The sequence below is a fragment of the Jaculus jaculus genome, chromosome 9, assembly GCF_020740685.1.
Source record: "Jaculus jaculus isolate mJacJac1 chromosome 9, mJacJac1.mat.Y.cur, whole genome shotgun sequence".
NCBI classification, from domain to species: Eukaryota; Metazoa; Chordata; class Mammalia; order Rodentia; family Dipodidae; genus Jaculus; species Jaculus jaculus.
Window position 1 is genome coordinate 85967516 of NC_059110.1, and position 15960 is coordinate 85983475.

General features: G+C 41.3%; 1 protein-coding gene across 2 annotated transcripts; it reads right to left on the minus strand.

The window, feature by feature from the left end:
- Positions 1-7561: 7561 nt before the first annotated feature.
- Positions 7562-13995, minus strand: Cryba1 (crystallin beta A1). 2 transcript variants are annotated; one of them, XM_004664636.2, is made up of 6 exons: positions 13941-13995; positions 11486-11550; positions 10788-10906; positions 9462-9603; positions 8132-8274; positions 7562-7763 (listed from the first exon to the last, which is right to left on the minus strand). In XM_004664636.2, exons 1-6 carry the CDS (start codon positions 13969-13971, stop codon positions 7616-7618), a joined length of 648 nt encoding a protein of 215 aa, XP_004664693.1. In that variant the 5' UTR covers positions 13972-13995; the 3' UTR covers positions 7562-7615. The 2 variants fall into 2 exon arrangements, with proteins under 2 accessions (XP_004664693.1, XP_045015393.1); XM_045159458.1 differs by lacking the exons at positions 7562-7763; positions 9462-9603 and having other exon boundaries at positions 8148-8274.
- Between the last annotated feature and the right edge of the window lie 1965 nt (positions 13996-15960).

Consider the following 15960-nt stretch of genomic DNA (forward strand, 5'->3'; position numbering starts at 1 on the left):
AAGACTGAAAAAGGTGTGTGTGTGCGTGCGTGTATGCGCACGTGTAGTAAATATGGATGTATGTGTTGAGTGCTTGTGTGTGAGGGAAAGATGGACATACTAAAAAATAGTAAATGAATGTGTAAGACATTATATTAGTATTCAGAGAATGAAACTTGTATTTATTTTGTGCCATTTGTTTTCATTACATAGAATGAAGTCAGGTGGTTTAAATCTTTAAAAGGGTAGTCTTAGGAAAATGGCACCAAGGATGAAATCATGACCTATTTTTTTAATAGCTAAGAAAATACTAATTGTGAGTGAAGGTTTCTTTTTCAGTTTGTCTTGATTGTAGGTTTTTGTGTCACATACCACTCACTTTTGTACAGGCTTCTTGAATAATCCTCCTTCCCCACAAATGACAGGGTGTATTTATCTTTTCTCTTTATTCACCCCTACTTCGCTGAACTGAAGTTAATTGCATAGTCTTTCTTCTAACCTCCTTAGTAATGAGTTTTCACATAAAGTGTGTTTATGATGTCTATAGTAGCCTGCTCTCCTATTTGTAGGATGGGGATGGCTAGTATATAGAAATTTGTTAATGACAGCTTTGATTTTCTTGAATTTTGCTGTTAATCAGCTGCTCATGTAATCACTCAAATCGACAAAAACTTTATAAAGGTTTTTTCAAATAACAGGTTTTAAGGAAAATTAGACAAACCTCCAACTCTGGCATTTGTCCACATTATAAAACATATTCCCAGGACATGACATAGCAGCAGTACTTTATGTTGTTGTTAGGTTTGTTGCTAATTCACATGAGAGCATCTCATGGTTTTCCTTTTGTAACATTTTGTTAACATTTTTCCCCCGAGGTAGGGTCTTACTCTAGCCAGGCTGACCTGCAATTCACTATGTAGTCTCAGGCTGGCCTTGAACTCATAGCAGTCCTCCTACCTCTGCCTCCCAAGTGCTGGGATTAAAGGCATGTGCCACCATGTCCAGCTAATTGTAAGCTTTTAAACTCACAGAAAAGCCGTGTAATGTGAAGTTATGTATCAAGTGGCTACAAAAGAAAGGAAATTAAGAGAGCTTAGTTTATCCCGTCAAAGAAGTCTTTCATAGCTTCAGAGAAATAGAAGTCAGATTGCAAAGAGTTATGGGTATAGTTATGCCACTGGTCATACACTCATATCACACATGATCCCTCACATACAGCTAACTGTGGAAAACTGATAACAGTATAGTGGGACAAATATATAATGAACAATTTCTATGGGAAGGGCCCACTGAAGTTATTCCTTTCAAGGTGGATTCTGGTAGGGCATAACTTGGGTTTGTTTTAAAGGAAGAGTAGATTTGCTTATCTTCTTCTGCTCTGAGTTGAAAAGGGCCCAAGAGACATGCCAAAATTGGTCTTACTAGTCAACAGCATTCAGCTATGGTGAAAACAATGGATTTCTACTTTAACTATCTTAAAGTGTATTAAAACATCAAACTGGTCAGATGCATAAGAATCCAGACCGGCCTCATTTGGTTTAAAGAATGAATACCATAAGTACTGCTTTAATTTTTTTTTTTTTTTTTTTTTTGAGGTAGGCTTTCACTCTAGCTCAGGCTGACCTGGAATTCACTCTGTAGTCCCAGGCTGGCTTCGAACTCACAGTGATCCTCTACCTCTGCCTCGTGAGTGCTGGGATTAAAGGCATGTGTCACAATGTTCAGTTTCCTGCTTTGCTTTTAAGCAAGGGTCTTCAAGTAGATGAAGGGTGCCAGCAATCATGAATAGAGCTTTAGGTGGTCCATAAAAATACCCAGTGAAGCATGGGTGGTATGTTGCTTTTGCGTTACTTGGAATGTCGCACAACACTGATGGGCTTACTGATTCAGGCTTCCCTACTTATTAAGAAAAATTAGAAAAACACTGCAGTATCCTTTTTCTTATAGCCTTATTAAAAATAGCTACAAATGTGTTTCCCAACTCAGTTTTGCTTTTACTGTATATTAGAATTGAACTCTATAGACCAACAAACCAACTTGAGATACACTTACAGTAGCTTTCCATATTCCCAGTTTCCCTCAGGTGCTAAACAAAGGCTCCAAAGTGGATACTGCTTTAGTAACATCTGCCTTTTTTTTTCTTTTTAAAAATTTTTATTTATTTTGACAGAAAGGGGAGCAGAGAGATGAAGAGACAGGTAGAGAGAATGGGCGTGAATGGGCACACCAGGGCCTCCAACCACTGCAAACAGTTCACATGCATGTGCCATCTTGTGCATCTGGCTTATGAGGATACTGGGAAATCAAATGTGGGTCCTTAGGCTTTGCAGGCAAGCACCTTAACCGCTAAGCCATCTCTCCAGCCTTTTTTTTTTTTTTTTTTTTTTTTTTTTTTTTTGCTTTATTGTTAAAATGCATATTTTCTTTTGCTGTTTGTAAAGATTTGGTATTAGCAAAAGTGGCTTTAATATGTATATATGAATGGATACCTTTAATTAGCCCTTGTTTATTTTTTGCATTTATCCTTTATAGAGAGTTGTTTTCATGATCTTGAATACATTTCATTAAATGTTGTTAACATTTTTTACAATGAAAATACAACTTTTTTTTTTTAGATTAAGCCTGCTGCTGCTATGAAAAACTGAAAATCAAGAATGTGATGCACTTTTTACATTACTACATACCATAGGTTGCTTTGATGACTTCTGTAGCACAGCCACTAATAAAAGTGAATGAAGTTCATAGTTCTTTTTGGGAGGGAGTGAAATAAGTAAGTCATCTGTAGTTGAAACTGGCCTATGAAGGATAGTTACTTAGGAAAACAAAACTTTTGGCCTTAAAATGTCTTCTACTGAGAATATTATAAATCCTAGCTTTGTTTTCTATTCCCTCTCTGCCTCAAAATGGGAAGTGGGAAGAATGACTTGAAATAATAGTGTCATTGATTTGTTGCTTATTTCTTAGAAAACAATTGTCTGTAATCTGAAGACCTAATTTTTTTTTATACAAAGAAGTGATGCTGTCCTGAACAAGTCAGATTTAAACAAAGCTCCCGCCTTCTCTAGTGTAGTTTTGCTTAGCAAGGTCCATTGAGTAGGAATGCTCCATGACAAAGGATGTCTGTGCAAGCACACACCCGAACATACGTGTGGAGGGGACACCAAATGAGGTGGAGGAATATGAGAAAGATGTGTGGTCCAAAGCTGTCTGGTTATATTTTGATGTTGCCAATATTGCAGAGCCAAAATTTTAATTTGCTTATTTAATATATTTGTTGGCCAGAGATCTATTTTTATATCAATGTGCCTTGCATGTATATTAAACTTTTGGAAAGGCCATGTAGTAATGCCTGAGATAGTTGATGGTTCTTACCACCTCACTGATTTTTATGCAGTTGAAATGCTCATTTTATTGCCCAACTGGTGCTCTCTGTTTAAAGTCATAGATCTTGTCAAACTGGAACTATTTTATAAACTGGGAAAGTCACTTTTTCAGTTTTTTCTTTTTCTTTTTAGTCTGTTAGTGGCTTGTCTAGTGGGAAATATTAAAAGGATTTTTCACTCCCTTCCCCCCTCAGCACCTTTTTTAAGTAATGTTCTGAAACCATTTCTTGTGCTTTGAAAAACGTTTCAGCTTGCTGTCTCCTTTAGTGTTATAAAAAGTGTTATTAAAAGTATTGTTTGGAAAATATAGGGAGATGATGGAGTCCACATTAATTTGGGAGTCTGTGAGCTTTGATCCAAGTTACTGGCTCTTTCCAACTTAAAAAAAATTATTGTTAAAGCACCTTGCTGAGAAAAAAATTAAATATTCATGTCTGCAACAATTGTCTCAAAATAATAAACTGTGCGATTCTTGTCATTAAAAAAAGATGAAATCTCCCTAATGTGACTTGTTAGTTTCTCTGTACTTCCTGCCAGTGTAAATGTGAAAAGCTTTGCTTGCATTACGTTTTAGAAATGCATTTTGCACACTCAATTCTGCCGAAGCTCCATGAAAAGGTTAGATCTAAGTAGATGAATAAAGCTATGCACATGTTTTGAAAGTTTAATTTGTGTGTCATTACCAAAAGTAACCTACCTACCTGTCCTTACTACTTTGCTATTAGCTTTATCATCTTTGGAAGGAACTAGAAGGAAGAAAAACTGGCACCTATTGAATAAAGTTCAGTTTAAATGAGAGCTTGACTTGTGTCTATTAAAGGGCTTTTCCTGAAATGGCAGTATTGTCAATTTTTTATTTTGTTGTTGTTTTGTGGGTTTTTTTTGTTTTTGTTTTTGTTTTTGAGGTAGGGTCTCACTTTAAGCTCAGGCTGACCTGGAATTTACTTTGTAGCCTCAGGGTGGCCTTGAACTCACAAGCATCCTCTTACCAATGCCTCCTGAGTGCTGGTGTTAAAGGCTTTTGCCATCACGCCCGGCTAATTTCGTCATTTTTATAAACTGTTGGATCGGATCTAGTGCTCTTCTCCATACAATTTTGGGTTATTTGGTGAAAAAAGAAATACAGTCATTCAAACAGAAATGAAGAAAGTACTTCTGCCACAATTTTATGTCTTAAAACTGGTTTAAAGGTAGGATAGCCTTTTTACCTTCATTATTTTAGCATGAATTTTATTTACTGAATGATTGCAATCAAAATCACCTGATAAAATGGATTAAAGTTCAGAAATTGGGCATTTAGTTCAATCACAGCAGCATGTATATACTAAATAGCCTTATTTCACATGAAGTATGTGTACTTTACAAGGTGTGCAGATGTACTGGCCAGAGCTTGTCAAATCTTTTTAAAGATAACATTTGTTATCTCTTTAGAGCCTTTTTAGGAAATATTCCCAGGGGTGATTTTCCTGTGCTCCTAGATAAGGAAAAAAGTGACCATTTTTGTAGCTTTTTCCATGTAGAAAGAAGGGTTACTTTTATTTCATGAAACTTGCTTTTGGTGTATATTTACTTACTTTGAAAATGCAACAAAGCCCTCCAATGGCTTCATAGAAAGTAGCAGTTAATAACTAAATCTAGTAGTAAACATTCAAGAAGTGGTTCCTTTATGCATTGCCTTGAAGGCAGAAATTCAAGAGTGCAGTAGCAACATCCCAAGATGGTTTAGACTACCCCAGCATCTGTCAGTTCTGTTTATGTTCAGTCTTTTTTTTTTTTTTTTTTAATGAAGTGAGTATGGGCATGCCAGGGCCACCTGCCATTGCGATGAACTCCAGATGTATGTGCCACTTTGTGCATCTGGCTTTATGTGTGTGCTGGGAAATTGAACCCAGGCTGTAAGCAAGCACCTTTAACTGCTGAGCTGTCTCCAGATCATATTCAGTTTTTTTCTAAATTAACTTCCATAAGTATAGACAATATACCATGATCATACTCTCCTCCCATGACCCCCATATGTTCAGTCTTAAAATGTACTGGAAGCCAGGTTTAGTGGTGCATGCCCAACTCCCAGGAAGGCAAGCCAGAAGTGTTTGAAGCCAGCCTGAGGTACATAGGTAGCAAGACCTTATTTCAAAAAGCAAAACAGGTACATTGAAGAAACAAAGTAATTTTCTGTATTGTGAGTATAGGCACTTAGGAAGGAGCTGGTTACCTTCTAATTTGGGGGAGGGGATAATTAGTAGGTTACAAGTTTGGTTAGAAGATGTTGGCCTTTCTCCTTCCCCATATTTTGCCCAATTAAAAAAAAAGCTTGCCGGGCATGGTGGTGTATGCCTTTAATCCCAGTACTTGGGAGGCAGAAGTAGAATTGCTGTGAGTTCAAGGCCACCCTGAGACTACATAGTGAATTTCAGGTCAGCTTGGGCTAGAGTGAGACCCTACCTCGAACCCTCCCCCCACCAAAAAAAAAAAAAAAAAAAGGACGTGGCAGCACGCATCTTTAATCCCGGCAGAAGAAGGAGGATGAGTTCGAGGCCAGCCTGAGACTATAGGGTGAGTTTCAGGTCAGTTTAGGATAGAGCCAGACCCTACCTCAAAAACAACAACAAAGCTCTTTTTAACTGATCATCTCTTAAACCTCTAGGTCCCTTCTCTGGTAATTCCTATTTCTCTCATCCTTCTGGTTTGAGATGGAGGGAGGGGACCCCCCCCTATACCTATATTTTACCAACCCTCTCACCTTTCTCATGGCTGGAGCACTCTGTATACTTCCCTTCCTCTTTGCTTAATAAAGTCTCTAAACCTTAAAAATGGTATTTTCTAGATAGAAGATCCTTAACCAGAAGTTTTCCCTTTTGCTGACTGCTTAGGTTTTTTTTCTGTAGCTATTTCTGGTGTCATGGATTATAAGGAAGTGTCAGTTACATGATCTTCCTTTTATTAATGTCTTAATGTTCAGTGTTTAAAAAAACAATTACATTATACTTAGATTCAGTTATTTTATCAAAAATGAGAGATTTGTAGCTCAAACTAAGACAATAAGTGTACGTTGCTGAATAAAATTTTTTAAAAGTTTTCGAGGTGTTTGTGTTACTATATTTGTGTGCTTTAATTTTTTAAATTCCTTACTGAAGACTTGTGATTGTGACACTGATGACTTTTCCCCCTTTCAATGGGCCACATGTGCAAAGAACTTAATTGTACTCCATTGTCATATGTCTTTGTTTTCTTGGTCATACAGGTTATTAGAATTACCATATTTATTGAAAAATCAGCTTTGAAAGCAGATGCCTTGGTTTTTGAAGGGCATTAAGCCTTATGCTCTTCCAATTAAAAAAAAGAAACCAAAGTTGAGCTCATCAATTAAGTAGATTAAGTTTCCAAAATAACAGTAGAAGTCCATGGCTGTGTGCATTTGAGGAACTTTCCTATTGCTTTAGCATCCTTTGTCACAAGTTAGGGAGAAAAAATGCTGAAGTGAAAGATGAATAGGAACGAGGAGAGAACCTAAGTGGTCACTACACACCTTTGAATGATTCTTTGACATGGAGAGTCTTTGGTAAGTGACTTCAAGGTCTCAAAAGGGAATTAGGTGGGCTGGAGAGATGGCTTAGCACTTAAGGCATTTGCCTACAAAGCCAAAGGATCTGGGTTCGACTCCAGGACCCACGTAAACCAGATGCACAAGGGGGCGCACACATCTGGAGTTCGTTTGCAGTGGCTGGTTGCCCCGGCGCGCCCATTCTCTCCCCCACCCCCCGCCTCTTTCAAATAAATAGGGAATTAGGTGGGGAGGTTTTGGTGGTTTTTGTTTTTGTTTTCAAGGTAGGATCTTGACCCAGGTTGACTTGAAATTAACTGTAGTCTCAGGGTGGACTCAAATTCATGGCAATCCTACTGCCGGGATTAAAAGTGTGTGCCACCATGCCCAGTATAGGAGGGCTTTTTTTGTTTGTTTTTTGAGGTAGGGTCTTGTTCTTGCCCAGGCTGACCTCACACTCATGGTGATAGTAGCCTAGGCGCTGGGATTAAAGGCATGAATCACCACTCTGGAAAATTTGGAGGTTTCTTTTAAAATTCTCAGCCATGAAAATGTCGTTTGTGTAAAACAATTCATTCTACAAGCCTTTTTTTTTTTTTTTTAATGACATTTATTGTGGATTTTAGAAGCTAACATTCAGAAGCAATGTCTGAGTAGAACATAAAAGTCTAGAGGTCTCATGCTTGAGGAATTCTCTCGGCGTTTTAATCCATTACTGCTGGATACGGCGAATTGACTGGATCTGGGAAGTCTGCGCGTGAGAGCCCCACTCTCTCCAGTGCTTATAGTCTCCCCCATGGTGGTCGCATTCCAAGATGTATTGATACCCACGATACCCAGGGTACTGGTAGCAGACCCAGCTAGGAAATCCAAAGCGTATTACGTTATTATAACTACTTAAAGCAACCTGACCTACACCTCCAAACCTGAGCGCATGCGTAGAAAACAACGTCAGGCACTGTGGATAAGCATGAGTATGGCTGCAACTAATTGAAAATTTATGAATTAAAGCTCCAGAGTAGTCAAGATGTTTTCCATAGAAATGTCCAATGGAGGAAAATCTAAAAACAAGTGGTAGTTGGTACAAAGAACTCTAAGCTCGGTAGTGACATACCAGTATGATGCCAATGTATGGAATTTAATAAGCCATATTCATGTCATAACATCAACACGCCTTAGGCCTGTATGAATTACTTTGAAATTCAGTCAACCTTGTTGTTAAACTTACGCTCCACATTGTATCTTCATGGAACCAACTTCATTGTTGAACCAACCCATGGCTTGCAGGGAAGGATAGTCATCACAGATCTCCCACTGGCGTCCAATAAAGTTTTCTTTCTCAAAGATGGTAATCTTTGACTCTTTGTGATTCTATAATCCAGAAGTTAACACTTTTAGTAATGGTGTAATAGTTAACCTAATTTGACGATTCAACTGACATGATTTTAAAAGTTGAAACATTTTCTTGCCTACAGAACACGTGGCTGAAAGATGTAGGCGCTAAGACTACAACAAAGGAAGATACCATGACAAAAGAAAACTGCATGGCTATAACAACCACTGATGAGAAATGCCAAGGGTTGTTTTTTTTTTTTTTCGGGGGTGGGGAGTGGCAGGGTTAGTGTTGGGATGAAACTCGGGGCTTTGCACATGCTAGAGTGAGTGCTATATGACTGAGCTACAGCTCCATCAAGATCTAAACACAAGGCTGTCTGATACATGTGTGTGTGCAATAATGTACAGTAAGACATGAATATGAAACAAGCATTAAAAATGTAGAGACCAGGGCTGGAGTGGGCTTAGTGATTAAGGCACTTGCCTACAAAGCTAAAGGACCCAGATTTGATTCCCTAGTACCCATGTAAGACAGATAGATGCACAAGGTAGCGCATGCGTCTGCAGTTTGTTTGCTGCAGCTGGAGGCCCTGGCAAACCCATTCTCTCCCTCTCTCTAACATTTTTTTTTTTTTTTTAATGTACAAACTGCCAGGAGTGTTGCAAGCCTTTAATTCCAGCACTTGGGAGGCCAAAAGGGGAATCACTGAGTTTGAGGCCAGCCTAGAACTATAGAGTTAGTTCCAGTTCAGATTGGGCTAGAATGAGACCCTACCTTGAAGAAAATGAAAAAAATGTAGAAACCTTCTGAATGTTCAGAAATGAAGGTTTACCCTGGTGTTAATGATGGGGAAGCAATTGACTGGAAAAGAGTATCAGGGAACTTTCTGTGGCAGTGGGGTTGTTCTGTATGGAGTTAAGAATGTTGACTATAAAGCTGGGTGTGGTGGCACACACCTTTAATGCTAGTAGTCTCAGGGTGGCCTTGAACTCACAGCCATCCGCCTACCTCTACCTCCCAAGCACTGGGATTAAAGGCATGTACCATGATGGCCAGCTGTTAATTTTTTAAAAATCAAATGACTGACTTCAAGGGAAGTATTACTATTATGCCTAATCCTTCTCCCTGTCACATTCAACATAATTGAATAGTAACACAGATGTCAGCCCAGTCTTGTTCTTGCCCCGCCCCATGAACAGAAGTTGGAACCTCCAAGACTCACAGCAGAACAGATGGGGCGGAAGGACATGAGGCGCTCAATGTGGTAAGCATTGCTCCCACTCCAGGCATCCCAGCGAGGGTATTCTCCTCTCTCCAGTATAAACTGTTGCCCACAGAAGCTTGTATGCTCGTAACCAATCCAGCTGCCAAAGACAGGTAGGTAGTGGTGTTCAAACCTTCCGTGGCCTTGGGAAGAAGGCCTCTTTCATTTTGAGTAAATTTAGAGTCGGGTAGAGGGTCAAACCAATCCCAGGGCCACATAAGGTGGCGCGTCATGACCAACTACGGCTATTCAAGCAGGTCTGTAGATGTAGTGTTTGTTGTGGAATTACCCTCTGAAAGGGTATCCTCCTTCACTGGAGTATTAGCTCCAGTAATGTGTATTAGGAACGCTACATTTCTTTTCCTTCCAAATCACTTTATCTGGAGGGCCAGGCTCATGACCTAGAGACTTTCTTTAGCTCCAGATCTTGTAGGCATCTTCTGGAAGCAAAAGGATGGATGGTAGGATGGATATCTAGACTTGATCCCTTGTTACTTTGTGGATTCTTTCTCCTACAGTCCATTTATATCTTATTTGTTGGAACACCTTAGCTAAGCTTTTCACAATTAAGTCTTATTTGCTGAAGAGAGCTTAAAGCCGTTGCCTGTTTGAAAGAGCCAAGGAGCTCTAATTAGATATGAAGCAACTTGAAGCCTGGTCACATTTAAGCCACTTCTACATAGGCCAAAGGAGAGTTCCCTCCTTGTGTGGTTTCAGGCCTGAGCTAACATGTCAAGAATAGAATCAGATGACAAACAGCAGACAGAGGGTCTCCCTCACCCAAATAGGCTGTTAACAAGAAACTTCTGGAAGACTAAGAAATAGTATGTCTCGAGCCTTTGGGTTGAGTTCCTTTATATGGAAAAATTAGCTAACAGTGTCTGCTGTGGTACAGGTAGGAGAAGCTGCCTCTTGATAGTTTCTTCTCTATTTTTTTTTTTAATTTCTTCTGTGGGCAATAAAAACAGGAAGTTCCTATGGATGTTCTGAAGGGATTTTAGATAGTAACCTGATGTGATTACCGACCCTGTCTTGCCCCATTCCATGATTTAAAAAAAAAATTTCTACACCCCCTTAGTCTAATACCAAGTCATTACAAACTCACATTCCTTTTAGCTTAGTGTTACCAAATTATGCATGTAGTGATTTCCCTGTGAGAACACTCCAAGATGGCCCTCTGCAAGAGGTGAAGGAGGGAACATCTTCCCCTGTCCTTACTCATACGGTCCCATGTCTAAAGAGCTCGGGAGAAGGGCCCGGCGCTCTGCTGAGGTCCATACTCACGCTCCACATTCCACCTTGAGGGATCGAACATTGTCAAAACTACGCTCTGAGACATTTGAGCAGGAACTGGTGAACTCCATCCTCTTGCCCTGGAAGTTCTCCTGGTCGTAGATGGTTATCTGAAGTGGGATTGAGTGGGGCAAGAAGGTTAGAACCTGGCCCAGCAGGAAGACTAGAGACTCAGGTTAACAGTCCAGCAGCATTGGTGAGCTCTAGGTTGAGAGAGAGCCTATTGCAATAATAACAGTACAGAGCAATCTAAGAAGACACCTGTCTACCTTGGACCACAGGCACCAGCACACATGTGGCTGAGCTGTGTTTCTATTTTTTTTTTTTTTTAATGTTTTGGTTTTTTCAGGTAGGGTCTCACTATGGAGTTCACTATGTAGTCTCAGGGAGGCCTCAAACTCATGGCGATCCTCCTACCTCTGCCTCCCAAGAGCTGGGATTAAAGGTGTGCGCCACCATGCCTGGCTATAAACTATCTGTTTTAATATGATTTTTAAGTATAGAGAAAAGTTTATACAGGAATCCAAGTATCATCTCCCACCTGATCATGGGCTTTTGAGGACATTCTGTTGGCAGAATGTCCCTTCCCCTACACACTGGTTGGTCACTGTCTCAGAAACAAGGTCAGCCTTGGTAGCTGCCCTATCCTCTTTGATCCCTCTGGTTTCTATGTGATAGGGTCAGCTTACCTTCCATGGTCCCAAGGACCCTGGCATAGGGTTGGTCTGAGCCATCTTGGTGGTTGGAAGGGTTTCTGAAAGACAATACACATCAGTAATGGGGCTTCTGGGATGGGATGGGGAGGACAAGGTAAGAGAGCACAGGAATAGGAAAAGGAAGCTTGAAGTCGCAGATTGGGTGGAATCCTGGCTCTCTGCTGCTTACTCTCTATATCTGAGGCTTTCTGGTGGTAATTTTTAAAAATATTTTTATTTATTTGAGAAAGAGAGAGAGAATGGGCATGCCAGGACCTCCAGCCACTGCAAACGAACTCCAGACACATGTGCCACCTTGTGTGTCTGGCTTACATGGGTCCTGGGAAATCAAACCAAGGTCCTTAGGCTTTACAGGCAAGCACCTTAACCACTAAGCTATTTCTCCAGCCATGTTTTTTTGTTGTTTTTTTTTAAGGTAGGATGTCACTCCAGCTTAGGCTGACCTGGAATTCACTATGTAGTCTCAGGGTGGCCTTGAATTTACAGTGATCCTCCTACCTCAGCCTCCCGAGTGCTGGGATTAAAGGCATATGCTACCATGCCCAGCTTCTGGTGGTAATTATGCATATGAAGTAACTGTCAGGATTAGAAACAAGAATTCAGGCAAAGCAGTGCAAGGCACTGGGACCTCTTGCTGGCCTCCACGTGGCAACATTGCTTATGGTTTCTCTCACATTCCTCAGTATCAACTCCCTAGCAGCCATCTAGACAAGACCCCCTAATGCCATGAATCATACAGTGCTTGAGTCCCCATCTCACCTGCCCCCAAATCAAGGATAGCCAGCGTTCTGACTCTTCTTGGTCTTCCCTTACATGGCTCTTCACAGCACTCAAATTAACTTAATGTGGCCGGGCATGGTGGTGCACATGCCCCTTTAATCTCAGCGCTCAGGAGGCTGAGGTAGGAGGAGCACTATGAATTCGAGGCCAGCCTAAGACTACATATGAATTCCAGGTCAGCCTGGGCTAGATCAAGAGCCTATGGAATGCGCCCCCGCCCCCCCCAAAAAAGAAATTAATTTACTGCTCTGCATATCTATGCCACCATTCCCTCTTCCCATTCTGTCTAGACCTATCTGGTCTTGAACTTGCCACCTCACAGACTGTCCTACTCTAGCCTGTGCCCCCCCCCTTTGATTTCCAGCACTCATCACAGTACCGATATTTTCCTGCTTACTATGTCCTTGATAAGCACGTCATCGGCAGGCCTGTGGAAACGGGTAAAGCAGACACAATGCCAAGCCCATGGTGAGATAGAGCAGGGGGGGCTCTTGAAAAAGACTTATGAAGACGAGGAAAGAGGATTGTGGGTTCAAGATCTGTCTGGGCAACTGAATAAAAAGTAAGGAGCTGGGAATACACTCAGTGGTAGACAGCTTGCCTACAATGCTTTACGTCCAATCCCTGGGAGACCAGCCCTCCTAGAAATAAGACTAGGCATTGTAGCTTGGTGGTGCTTGCCTTGCATAAACAAGGCCCTGGTTCCTATTTCTAGCAGAGAAAGAGAGAGAGAGAAAAAATTGGGAGATAGCTAAATGGTGGTATACATGGCTAGCATGTACAAGGCCCCAGATTCCATTTTCAGTACAAAAAACTGTAATTAGGGTTGGAGAGATGGTTGAATGTTTAAGGCGCTTGCTGGGTAAGCCAAAGGACCCAGGTTCTATTCCCCAGTACCCATTTAAAGCCAGATGCACAAGGTGGTGCATGCATCTGGAGTCCATTTGCAATGGCTGGAGGACCTGACACACACATTCTCTTTCTCTCTCTCTCTTTCTCTATCAGTCTCTTTCTCTCCCTCTCTCTTGAATAAATAAATAAAATATTTTAAAGCCGTAATTAAAGTAACACAACAGTGGTTCACTCCATGTCAGACCCTGTTCTAAATACCTAAAATAATGTATCAATTCCCACAAGCCTATCACAATCTCCATTTCATAGAAGAGGTCACAGAGGGTCAAAGAGGTTATATAAACATTACTGATGGTAGAATGAACAAAGGAAAGATGGGGGAAGGGAAAGGAGAGGAAAGAGGAGATGGGGGGAGGAGAAGAAAGGTCTATGTTTTGGTTCCTTGACAGGATAGGCAATTGTGACTCTTTCCTGGGCCCACATTTGGCCCAGGAACTAATGCATGTAAATTCTGACACTTTTATTTGGATCCTCTATCTGTTCTTGCCTGCCACACCTTCTCCCTGTGTTCTGGAGCTCACTCATTTCTTATTGCCCCTTGCCCCCAATCTTTTCTAGGGCTTTCTAGGGATATAGTTATTGCCATATAGGTGGCTAGAGAAAGCTTCCTTCCCCTAGAGTCTTCCACTCTTTCCCTGTCTACCACTGAAGTCTCTGACCTCTAGGCAGGAACACTGGGCCCTTTTCTGCCCATGTCTCTGAGGAAAGACCAGGGCACCCTCAGAGCCTTACTCACCCAGCTCCCGCTGCACAGTCTGGGTCTCCATCTGGTGCCACTTCCTCTGCGGATCCCCTCTTTATAGTCCTGGGGCTGGTGGCTGATGGCTCTGTCAGCATTCTGATTTCCCTCTCTCTTTGTTTCTCTTGATCCCCAGAGCTTTGGAGGCTCAGCCTACTGGGCAGGCATCCCTGGGGCTTTTGTTTAAACTGGAGTTGCAGAAGTGCTTCAGCAAGGCTGGCAGCCACAGGCCTCGGCTGCTGTGGTCTTCACACTTCCCAGTGCTGGGAGCTTAGGACAAGAAGTCAATGGTAAATACTTGTCCCCTTTCCATCATTCCACCCCAAGACCTTCCTAAAATCTTGGGAGGGTCTATCAGACACATCAAAATGCTCCTTGCATCCATACAAATATACATTCCTGGTTTTTAAAGGTGCGAGGAGATGGTGACAAAATAAGAGAGATTGATTGAGAGGGGGAGGGGATATGATGGAGAACGCAGTTTCAAAGGGGAAAGTGGGGGGAGGGAGGGCATTACCACAGGATATATTTTATAATCATGGAAGTTGTTAACAAAGAAAAAAAATAATAAAATAAAATAAAAAGTGCAAGGAGAGAGGTAGGAGGATCACCATGAGTTTGAGGCCACCCTGAGATTACATAGTGAATTCCAGGTCAGCCTGAGCTAGAGTGAGACCCTACCTCGAAAACACTAAAATAAATAAATAATAAAAAGTGTGAGGATTATGATACTGTTGAGAAAAGAGAAATAGCTTGCTGTGCTCTCAAAAATCTCTATTTTAGGGGTGGGGAGATGGTTGAGTGATTAAGGTGCTTACCTGCAAAGCCTAATGACCCATGTTCTATTCCCCAGTACCTACTTAAAGCCAGGCAGAGTTTGTTTGCAGGGGCTAGCTCAGGCTGGAGTTCAGGCTGGCCTCAAATTCACCGTGATCCTCCTATCTCTGCTGACAAGTGCTGAGATTAAAGGTGTGTGCTACCACACCCAGCTTAAATATTCATTTTAATGTTGTAGTTTGCTTTGAAAAATTTAGATACAGGCTGGAGAGGTGGCTTAGCAGTTAAGGTGCTTACCTGCAAAGCCAAAGGACCCAGATTCAATTCTTCAGGATCTATGTAAGCCAGATGCACAAGGTGGCACTTGTGTCTGGAGTTTGTTTGCAGTGGCTGAAGGTCATGGCATGCCCATTCTCTCTATCTGCCCCTCTGTCTGTCTCACAAATAAATATATTTTTCAAAATTTAGATCTGTCCTAGAAAGATGGCTTCATAGTTAAAGCACTTGCCTGTGAAGCCTAAGGACTCATGTTAGACTCTCCAGGTCCCAGAAAAGCCAGACACACAAAGTGTGCACAAGGGGTCCCATGTATTCTGTAGTTTCCTTACAGTGGCTGAGGCCCTGGTATGCCAATTCTCTTTCTCCCTCTCTTTCTTTTTTTTTTTGGTTTTACGAGGTAGGGTCTCACTCTGGTCCAGGCTGACCTGGTCTTTCTCTTTCTATTTCTCACTCTCACATTAAAAAAAAAAGAAGAAGAAGAAAGGATAAGGGGCTGGAGAGATGGTTTAGCAGTTAAGGCACCTGCCTGCAGAGCCAAAGGACCCAGGTTTGATTACCCAGGACCCACGTAAGCAAGATTTACAAGGTGGCACATGTGTCTGGAGTTTGTTTTCAGCAGCTAGAGGTCCTGGCGCTCTCTTTCTCTTTCCCTCTCTCTCCCTCTTTCTCTGTCTCTCACTCAAATAAATAAATCTTTTTTGGAAAAAAAAAAAAAAGGCCAGTCTTTTGTGCTTGCCTAAAAAAAAATAAAAATAAAATAAAAATAAATAAATTTAGATCCAATGGCTTTTGGGGGTTTTGTTTATGTTTTGGTCTTTTGAGATAGGGTCTTGCTCTATCCCAGGCTAACCTGATAGTCAATAATGATTACATACTGCCCTGCTCTCTTGCTAGCAATAGACACTAAAGTGGACCTCACAGCAGTTCTCCCAGTCCCGGTGCACAGGCTCTAGCCCCAGAT

Bases quoted from the DNA above. Each gene is read 5' to 3' on its own strand.
- Cryba1 (XM_004664636.2), bottom strand. From the start codon at position 13,971: ATGGAGACCCAGACTGTGCAGCGGGAGCTGG. The intron at 10,907-11,485 runs GTAAGCTGACCC...ATCCCACTTCAG, and splicing joins GGTCCTTGGGACCATGGAAG to ATAACCATCTACGACCAGGA. The intron at 7,764-8,131 runs GTAAGTTTAACA...TGGATTTCCTAG, and splicing joins ATGAAGATACAATGTGGAGC to CTGGGTCTGCTACCAGTACC.